Below are 11217 nucleotides of genomic sequence, written 5' to 3'. Positions count from 1 at the left end.
CAACTATACTTTGACCTGTAGACAAAAAATGATATAGATTATTTTATATTTTCCTCCAGAATTATGTATAGTTGGACTCGATGATCTTGAGGTCTCTTCCAACCTAGAAATTGTGATTCTGTGATCTATTGAGTTACTATGGCAGATACCTCAAATATCAGAGTTGCTAGCATGTTCTGGCTACATAAGACAGATTGCAGCTCAGATAATTAGAGTACAACTGACAGAATTCCCCCCCCTTTTTTTTTTCCCCCATTTTTCCCCTCCCCTCCTCCACTTAGATGCATTTTTTTTTCTTCTCCAAGGAACACTGCAGTTACAGTTTCCCTCCAAACGCAGCAACATTTCGAGATCTAGTAAGCAAGGGTCTTCATGCATTCCCTTGAGATTACTGTGTGTTCAAACACAGAGACTTCATGTATGAATACAGGGCTTACAGCAGACAGTCCAGATGCCATCCAAAGCATGCCAAAAATTCCGGTGTAAAACTGAACATCCATTCATATGCTCTTGTGCATAAATACAAGGGAAGAAATAAGGAGAAATATTTGAACAATTCACATTCCAGAATACAAACACTAGAAATAGGTCTAGATATTCCACATGAGGTTTCCAGAAGTTGGAAAAATACAAGGAAAAAAAACAAAAACAGCTATTTCCATCCAGGCAGCTTTAAGGTTTTTCATATTAAATTTTGAATCCTAAAATTCAAAGAGACCAGATACTCCTGACTAGAAACCCAAACCAAAACGCCAACTACTTCAAAAACACTTGCAGTTTTCTATTTCCAGTAACTTGCTGTATTTTTTGTCTGCTTAACAGTACTTGGGCTTACCTGGTTTAACCAAAAGCATGAACGGAAGCGTACATTCTGCTTCCAAACAGTATTAATCACCTACAAAGTAATAATCCATCTCAAAAACTGTCATTACCAATTTTCCACCCTATACGCATCAGGGAGATTCAAGGCTCCAGGCTGCAGATCCAGTACTAGGGAAATTTGGAAGTGGTAGAAAAAGACATCATAATTGCTGGAAGACTCCACCGGTAAGAATGAAACAATAGGATTTCACCATGAAAGGGATTAATCTGGAACACAAATCAGAAAAGTTGCTCTGTGTTCATTTAGTCAGTGGAAGGATTCTGACTCTCACCTGTAGGAATGGATAAGTAGAAGAGAAAACTACTTTGGATCAGGCTTTATGAGAGAGTAATGAAGATTGCCTTAGAAACTCAAAATAAAGAGAATTGTGTAGTTCGTATTTTAAATTCCAGGAATTTTCTCTCTTCTCATTTCTGCAATAAGAAAATTAAGTATAATCAATCTTGCATGATGCTGTATGAGCTTGAATTTCCTTTTACCCGCTTACAATTCACGCTGCAGATGTGTGGGTCTCAACAGAAATGGCCATCTCTGTTCCTCAAGCACTTTATCTCACGGTACGTAGGTTGTGTTGGCACAGTTTGATCTCAGACCGTCTGTGGATCTGAAGTGCAGTATTGCAACTTTGCTTCCCAGGCATAGTGTGGGAAACAAAAAATAACAAAGAGAAGCATAATAAAAAGGAACAACATACCCATCAGCATTTGACTTCCTGAGGCCGCAGACCACGTGAACATTCCCCACACCAAACTCTCAGTACTGCTTCTCCTGTCCAGGCCATGCACACCCACTTACAATAATCCAAGAGAGTTCCTGGGTTGCAGTTGAGTTAATTCACAGTTAACTAGCTGGATGGCTTGTTAAGAACTTGAAAAAACAGAAGTTCAATTTGTTTCCATCCATTTGTTTCCAACCATGTTTTCTTCAAGTCCTGAGGTTTGTCCAGTGTTTTCCATAATTACACGGCAGTAACATTAATAATGAAATTGCACCATCTGCTATAGGAAATTGTGTCCAAAGGGCATGAAACAACTCATGGTATCCGCATTAATTAAGTGGATTTATATCAGGCAAAGACCTTTCTTCTTCTGTTAACGACAAAGTTGTTGAGGTGGCAACAAGCTGTCCCACAGGCCAAATTACTTTGTTCCTTTGAAATCTCAGAGTGTTCCAGTAATGTTGAGATCTCCAATTGGGAAAAACAGATCTGAGCTCAAGAGGTCTTGTTCTAATTTAAAAGCACGCTAATGAATGAGACTATTTCTGCAGGAAGCATACTTTCCAGTGTGACTTACAGATCGCCATCCTTCGTAACTTTTAACTATTCAAAGCAACTGGACTGGATGAGGGATTTTTGGCGGGTAGGATAATCGTTTCAGTGTAAAAATACAATATTTTTTTTCATTTCAATCCTTTCATAAAAAAACACAATTGGAATGATACTCAGGATCTAAATGGTATCTAAATGGCTGTTCAGCAACTACAGTGCTTCAGAAAATAGTTAGGGCGGTGCCTTAAAAGCAGACAATAACAGCAATGCAATGTTTACAGACAGACAGGCAAGGAACACAGTTAATGGACGAGGATCATACAGATGACTGAAGCAAGTCCAAAAAATACCAAATCCAATCTGACAAGTGAAAAGTGAAAAATCTAACATACCAAATGCAAACTTTTCTCCTGTAAAGACAGGAAACTAACAATACAAGATAAGTTGTTCATCTATGTTGACGTAAATGTTTAAGAAAAAGCAAACCATGACATTTCCAGGTGATGGAATATTATATGCTGCATTTTTAATCTAGCATACCTTAGTCAGCCCGTAAAGCTCAATGAGCAATTGTAGAGTGAAACACACAAGACGACTGAAGATGACAAGTACGCTCTGTTCATGTATCCACACATTGTCTTAGGTTACATGTTTCCTTGCAAAAAGCACATGTACTTCTTACATGAGGTAGGTAGTTTCAGTGTTCTTAACAAAGCAGAAAGTCTTAAGAAAAATGAGGTGCCATTAAAATCGCAATTCACAGAAAATACTCTTAACAGTCAAATTTGCTCAAGAGGTAGAGGCAGCTCCGTTCAGTAGCAGCTGATGATTTTTTTTTCAGGGTTGTGTTTTTAAATGTGATGCACTACACAGTAACAGTCTAATTTAGAGTTAACGTAATTGCGTGCATAGAAAAAGATGGACCTGAAAGTGCTGGATGCATATTTTCCTATTTAGCCACTTATCAAAACGAACATTTTTTCTGTTCATTGCTGTGACAGATTCTCGAGCCAATATTGTGAGCAGACGAGTTAAGAACTAAATCAGGATCAAGCCTTACTGGGTTCTATAGCAAAAGATTCTCCAGACAAAACAGAAATCACTCATCACCAGACTCTGACTATAAGCCAAGCATTGGACTACCCAGCCACTCTCAGTTCTGTGCCAGCAGCAAGGATGAATTTCTCATTTTTGCTTAATTTGTTCACTCAATGAAGGACTAAGGTATGAGGAATCTGTTACACGCTGTAGCTCTGGCACAATGTTATTTTCTTTGAGAGCTACTTCCCATCAACCAGATGAAAACTAACCTGCAAAACTTTCAAACCAACTGAAACAGATGGCAATATCACTGAAATGGAAAAGGTGGAACTTTAGGGAGCCACAAAAAAAGAACAACCACCACTAGCACCCCCAAGGTGTTTTCATAATTGAAGTTTTGCCATAAATTTGAAGGCTGATTCATTTTCTTTCTCTTATTAGAATTAAGTATGACCAGGTGTATTTTCTGTCCATCTCTTTAACTCTGCATTAACCACACAAACTTGATGTAACCTGAGTGTTAGCTGCTGAAAAAGTTTTCAAAATTGTTAATAGTAGTACACAATAAAATCAGTTCTGTCACATGCTATTCCTTTGCATGCTCCAGAAACATTATTTAGCCTGGAAAGGTAGTGTCAGAAAAGGTCCTGGTTTAGTTTTTTCCACCAAAAATACACAGACAACAATTAACAAGTCAAGAAGCTTCTTAAAAGTCAAGAAACAGCATCAACTCTTAACAGTGGTATGTGTGTCACAAGAACTCCAGTTCTGTTAGGGACGACTTATGGTAGACTGAAAGCCATTTTACACATACCTGTGAGCAGCTTCTCTTAAGTGAAGCTTGCCTGATTTCCACAACAATATACAAGGTAAATTATTTCTTAACTATTATTTTTCCTTTGTGAACAACTCTCAGCCAGAATTCAAAGATCACTTGGCAACACTTAAAAGAGAAAGTACATGTGCTACATAATAGCATGCATACACAGCAAATGCATATTCATTACCTTCAACTTTAAAAACATTGCATTCAGGGAGCTTGGTTTTCTTGTATTAAACACATTCAGGGCATAACACAAGTTCATATATTCATATATTTTCCAGAGAGCTTTCAATCATGCACCATAGACAAAGATGAAAAACCAAAAACCCAAGCCATTAGAATGGCAAACAAACCCATCCATTAGCACCATTAGCTCTCCTCAACAACATAAACCATAACCACATCAGAACCAGCTCATTTCCAAACCTAGAAGAAAACCGCAACATAATCACTCAGCGGAGCAACAAAGAGTAGCAGAGAAGGAAATTCAGGACTTCGTTTGCTTCCCTCAGAAAGATCAGGAGAAAAATTTCAGTTCACCACTAAAACAATTATTTTAGGATTTAAACACCTTGCCTGGTCACAACGTTGTCAACACAAGGTATTTGCTTCAAAACCTGAGAGGACAAAAAGTTTTCACCAGCAAACCTGTGATACTGTGCAGAAATGGTATGTCAGCATCTATGAAGATTTTGCACCACTTTTTATAGTGTGGACTATTATTTTTCAGCAAGTTCAACATACTTATACAGGAATACATGGGTATAACTTCTGGTGTCTGTTGCTTCTTTTTACGATGTTTCTCTACAAGACAGTAGACTTACAAATGGAATGAAATGTCCTGAAATGTCAACCAGCGTTGACTAAAAGACATACTAAGACCAAAATGAATTTTCTATGCTGCCCTCCAAAGAATGCTACAGTTGAATGCCATAGCTTTCAAGTTCAGCGTTAAAGAACCATTTTTCTTGCATTACTACCCTGAGTATTTCAGAGGCATCCAAAAAAATTTATACTCACGTAGTAATGGAAATTTAACATAACTGAGAAACTAGGATCCAGAAAATGATCATTTCTGCTCTCCCAGAAGAAAGAGAATGATAATGGCTCCTAAAGGCCAGCAAAACCTGGGGCCTTAATGGAGCTGTCTCTGAGAGGAAGAGCAGGTGATAAACCTGGAAGACAGGACACATTCCAGAGTTATGAGCACCTCTTCCAGGTAAGGATGGCTCTGAGCACTGTCAATATGTGAACACACAGACCACAATTAAAATGTGAAACAAAAACCATGCTATATGGTCCACCAAGAACACAGAGTTTATAGTGAAATTTATTGTTCTGCTTCCTAGTACAATAAGCTACAAGGTACATACAGTATAAAACGAGAACGGCCACAAAGCAAAGGTGATAAACATTCTGTGACAGTACAGTGGAGGTAACATCTGTCTAATCCTTCCACTTTATCCCACAAACAGCAGCTAAAACTACTGGCCCTCCCCTTTCCCCCCTCCCCCCCTTCAAAAATATTAAAAAGTAAACTGTCTCTCTCACTTAGGAGCAGCGGGATTTTTTTTTTTTTTGAGGGCACTGGTTATTTGCCAATATCTCAAAAAAATTGCTGAAACTAAAATACCAAAAGAAAAACTGTGAAGGTGGGAGTGACATGACCCATGCAAGATGCTCATGACACCTTGGTTCACATCTCCTCAGAGCAAATGGCCTGTAAAGAAAGGAAAAGTTTGTTACATCATGTAAAACAGCAGTTAAAATGGTCAGAGTTAAGATAAAAGTAAGCAAAATCTGAACTAGACAGGCCAAAGCATACAGCTAGGCTATTCTTATAATGAAAACATTTTCCTTTTAGCAGGGCTTGGAGACTCTGAGAGCTGACAATTTTTCTCCTTTAATTTTTAGATGCTGTACAGGGGAACGCACACTGAGAAGTGCACAGCTGACAGCTACTATACAGGGTTCCAAATCAAATAATCTTGTCTGGGAGAACTCTAACAGAGGCAAGACCTGCAACACTCTAAAAAACCCAACACCCAACCCTAAAAAAAAACAACAAACTAAAATAACCAAACAAATAAAACAATACCAAGGTCATAAACATGCAAAACCACTGTATACTTACCTTAAAGGCACAAAATTCCCATTAACCACTTTTTCATATATACTTGGTACGGTTGAGGGCTCTCTCAGCAAGATGACCACTTTCATCTGTTATCTTCTCCCAATCTGTTTGTCCAACAACAAAACCAATGGCCCTTTTCCTGTCTGCATCTTTTTTTTCTTCTAGATCTGCCCACCGCACCTATGGAGAACATACTATCAGTAGGACAATCCCTTATGAACTCCTGAGACACATCTAAGCTTCCCACTGCAGATGAGAGTATAAGAATTCTGATTTGTACTCGTTTTAATTCCAGCAGGTAATTATTTTGTTCTCTGATGAGTAAAGATAGAAATGGCACCGGTTACGTTATTTTTAATTGAATATCCTGAATGTTCAATGAAGTAGAAAAAAGGTACGTGTGATTAACATTTTCCATTTCAATGCCATAGTTCTGAGAGATGAAGAATCACTACAGTTACTTTCCTATGCAAAGCAATGCTTCCTTCCCTTTCCTCTATGGCTCTTCACTGTCATGCAGATCACTTGCACTCATCCTGTTCAAACACACACAGTCACTTCCTCGCCCACAAACCCAGACACGATGTGGGGGTACGGGGAGGGGAGTGTAACTGCGGGGAGGGAGGAAGGTGATGATAAATGGCCACCGTCCAGGAACTCAACAGCAACACACAACTGCAGGACAAGAAAAACAGTAAGTGAAGGAGCCCTGACATCCTGCTGATCAGTCCCATTCAGACTGATCTGTTACTTTTGGACGTACCCATATCACCTTTCTGCCAGCACCCCCCTAATTCCACATTCTATCTGAACTTCCTCAGATATTCATATTGATATGCAATGCCTGATTTCTTCCACCATCACATCCCCTGAAAATGTCTTAGTTACTCCCTTTCTCTCACACACTGTTCAGTACCACCTGTGTTTTCTACTCGACTTTACAAAGCAAACCAACAAACCTAAACACGGACTGTCAACTCAAACTACTTTTAGGGGCAAAGTTGAATGAATTGCATTGCTGACCAACTCATTCACTAAAAAATAAGTATGAAAAATAACTTAGCTGCAAAATCAACTGTAGTCTGAAGAAGACCCACAGTTTCTTATCAGCTTTAGTGCAGAGCTGGCTGTAACAGGTATTTCTAGATTTGTATACATATACACACATCATTCTCTCCTCCCTCCCTGGTTCCTTACATTTTCCTTGAAGCTAACATAACAAGCTCCGCATACTTTTAACCTCATGTTTTGTTTTAAACAGATTAATATACAATATAATAAACAGATTAATAAACAATAACATATATTCACAGTGGATAGAAATATAAATCCAGACAGTTGAGTATCTGCTTGAGTACAAAGCTTATGGCAGAAGCGATGAGTTAGAAAGCATGTCTGAGTATCTTTATCTGGTAGTAAATATGTTTCTTCACATACTGTATTGTTTGCACAGATGCAAATCATGTTCCTTTTTTTGTTTGTTGTTCTTTCATCTTTAAATAAAGGTTCATGGGACATATAGAAAAGCAAACTACAAAAAATTAGTCTGTAGTTATTAATGTTGGCTACTCTCTGAATGTAAGCTTGTATATTCTTTTCCACCACATAGTGGTATTTGTGATAATCCTACCATTTAAGAATACAGAAGAATACCAATGTGTTATACATGTCAAATGGTAAATTTAAGCATGTTGTATCAGTCAGATTTGAAGATGCAATTCTGAAAGCAAAAGCTTGTCTGTTTTGGAAAAAATAAGCACCCTACCTATTACCTCTTTGATCTTCCTCTATGATTTTCTTTTTTCAGTGGTATTTGAAAATGTAGCAGTTTATGCTCAGAACAGAAGTACATACAGAGTGGTTGAAGCGACCTTCTTAAACACCCTCTTCCCAAGCTATATGCAAGGTATATGCAGGAGATAACTTCAAGGCTTTACTGATAATGGACCTACATAGTTGATGTTTTCCTCAGCTGAATCTTTTTGAAAGTTAAGAACAGTGAATTGTTTCTCTGCCTACTTATTATAAAACCTAACAAAAAATTAGTTTAATAAAGTCACCATCATCTTGTCTTAGAACATACACTGTATATCACACCATTTCATTACACAATGTAAAGCCTTAAAAAAAGGACTCTATGTGTTCCTCTGAAACAAAGTGCATCTTCTTCCTCAGCACGAACTGGGACATGACTCCATTCTCAATCTCAAAAGACATGCCACACGTAGTTAACTTTCATTATCTACAACTCCTCACTTCGTTATACATGATCTGTTTATCTCTGGAAGACTCTATTCTCCTACAGAATCTAATGGAAAATAAAACGCAAATCAGTGAAATCCCCATATTCATATACGCTGACTGACTTGATACAAACTCTTCATCACAGAAACCTTTCAATGGTCATCTACAGAAAGTCATTTGAAAGTTTATTACCCTTTTCTTTCCAGGTTCAGAAGCACGAGTATCATAGTCATCTGGAAGCTGTAGATAATCTTCCATTCTGCTGGCAATGGCTTCCCAGTCACGTTTCCTTTTAGTGCCAGTCCGCAAACCATCCAGCTTGTCTGAGAACAAACACAGAGCCTCAGAGTTAAAGGAGATTTTTTTTCCTATTATTCACACAAACAAGATGCGAGAGGAAATATTTTCAAAAGAATGATCAGCAGAACTTGCACATCCAGGTTATCTTGATAGGCAGTATGATGAGAGTTGAAATAAACTAGAAGACTCAGCACCATTTTCAAGTTTTATTGATCTTTCACATTAACTGTGTGGCAAGAACACTCAGTCTTGTTATTTGTACGAGGGGAAACAGCTTGCTTTTCTGGATGCTCATACCATATAGAGTCTGTACTTACAAGTACGATACAGCCACCATAGCTCTTTAAGGAACTACAGATCCACCTGTTCTATATTAGAACACAAGACCAAAGCTGTAGCATCTCTCCCAGATTTGGGGTTTAATACTGTGTCAATCATTACATACATGCAATATCATGGAATAAGTGACGATCATATAATTTTACGCATCGAAAACAAGTTTTTGAGGTTCTGTTTCTGCTGAACAAAACCGTCCCCTGAAACCCTGACCTCCCATTTTTCTTCACCCTGCAAGGAAGAACCACCCCAAAAATTCCTCCAGGACTGGAAAAAAATCTCAAATTTTTTTGTTTCATGGTGCAAGAAGTCAGTCACAAATATCTGAGAAGCATGCTTGTCCAACAGCCATCATTTTCTTCTTTTTCTTATTGAACAAATAAATGCATGAAGAGAAACAGTTCCACTCCTAGGTTCTAAAATTTTGTTCCTCTTTAGACACTTATTTTCAGTGAAAAAATAACACCTTCTTGAAATTATGTGGTCAATTGCTTTTGGAAAGGAGATGAAGGAATTTCTCATTTTAAGATTATGAACAATAAGACATGAAAATGAAAACAGGCTTCACAAGTCGAAGTAAATCCTAGTACTAATTATGTTGCTGTACGCTATCATTTCATAAGCCAAAAACTAGGCATATGCAGAAGGAACACTAAGCTTGGTAGTTACGTTCTGTGAGCCATTTCCAGTGATGTCAGTCACCGTGCTTCAAAAGTCACCACTGTAATTAAATTTACCCACCAAAGGTCTCTGAAATAAACCAAGTACAAAGCAACATATTTTCTGGAGAGCAGAAGAGGATGTTCAAGAGTATGTATTTAAAGAAGATCAGTTCAGAGATGATTTTTTTTTTTTTTTTAACTTAACATTGGAGAGAGAAGAGCAACAACAGAGAGGATGTGAGGCAATGGTGATGTAGACATGATACTAAAGTTCAGTGCCATAACCTGGTGAAGTGATTTCTCTCTCATACAACTCTAAAGTTTTTAAGAATCCACTTCTGTCCCATTTCTCTATAACAGATACAGAACTTCTTCCAAGAAAACATTTTAATCCCTCTCTGAAAACAAAATAGAAAAGAAAAAAAAAAAAAAAAAAAAACAACAAAACAAAATAAAACCCAAACCAAGCAAATCAAAAAACAACACTTCAGAAAACTGTGTGCAGAATATTTGTATCTGTTTCATGATATCTTGTGACATGATTCATTTAAAGTTCTTCTTTGCTCTAAGTTAAATCTGCCAAGTTTGAAGCTCAATCTCCACAGAAAGCTGGTACTCCCTCTAGAAGACAAAATTAATTTACAAAATATTCCTCTGTTACTCCAGCACACGCCATACTCACACTATTCCTCAGTATTACTTTCAGATCGATCAGTGTAAAACATTCACGGAGTAAGGGTTACGAGAAAAAGAAGAGGTATTTGAAGGGATAGCAACAAAGAGATTGAGGAGCATTTAGGAACATAAAGAACTGGAAGTTCAGGAGCTCTGCTGACAGTTATGCATAACACAGGCGTATTCCTGCTGGAAGGCAACCTGCTATGATGCAAGCAGATCTTATTTCCAGCGTCCCACTCCCTGCTGCACACAGACCAACTGAACACAGTCCCAAGAAATGTGTAACTCATAACCAGGGGAGTTCAGGAGCCATTCAGCCCATATCAGTTCCCCTCCGTCCCTTTTTGTTAGCGCTATACAGAGTTTATTTTAAAATGTTTTCTCCTTCCATTTTTGAAGTTGGATTGCCTTCCTTTCCAGAGAGATCTGCTTCCACCCATACTCTCATGGTTCACATGCAGCAGACACACTCTAAGGAAATGTCAAAAGCCTACCACAAAATATATACATATGTATTTCTTCCTGAATCCAAGACAAGGTGTCATTTTGTAACAAAGGTGCTTGTGAATATTTATGGCAGATGATGATTACTGAGTGTTAAACTATCAAAGAAATCACAATTTCAATTTTAAAAACAACGAAACAGCAGCATTTTTGGAAATCTGTAGAAGGAAAAACTCACCTTTAGAATTTTAATAATAGCTTCTGAAAGTAAATTACATACTTTGCTCAAACTAAATCAATCGACTACTTTTTTTTGTTTTTGTTTGCCTTTCTTGTACAAAAGCTACAAAGATTTAAGTTAAATGTTATTTGCATTCCAGAGCAAATTTTACAGTGGTATCA

At 37.7% G+C, this 11217-nt stretch overlaps 1 protein-coding gene across 1 annotated transcript in view; it reads right to left on the bottom strand.

Moving 5' to 3' along the window:
* Positions 1–288: 288 nt before the first annotated feature.
* The window catches only part of YLPM1 (YLP motif containing 1), a 43211-nt gene continuing 32282 nt past the window's right edge, over positions 289–11217 (bottom strand). Inside the window, exons 20-22 of the mRNA XM_032187973.1 lie at positions 8588–8718; positions 6152–6331; positions 289–5737 (exon numbers count right to left, since the gene is read on the bottom strand). Coding sequence (XP_032043864.1) covers positions 6185–6331; positions 8588–8718 — 278 coding nt within the window. The 3' untranslated portion in view covers positions 289–5737; positions 6152–6184. The remainder of the gene's footprint in view (positions 5738–6151; positions 6332–8587; positions 8719–11217) is intronic.

Source organism: Aythya fuligula, chromosome 5 (genome assembly GCF_009819795.1).
Source record: "Aythya fuligula isolate bAytFul2 chromosome 5, bAytFul2.pri, whole genome shotgun sequence".
Taxonomy (NCBI): domain Eukaryota; kingdom Metazoa; phylum Chordata; class Aves; order Anseriformes; family Anatidae; genus Aythya; species Aythya fuligula.
The sequence above is the reverse complement of the archived record's forward strand: the minus strand, read 5'-3'. Positions and strand labels throughout refer to the sequence as shown.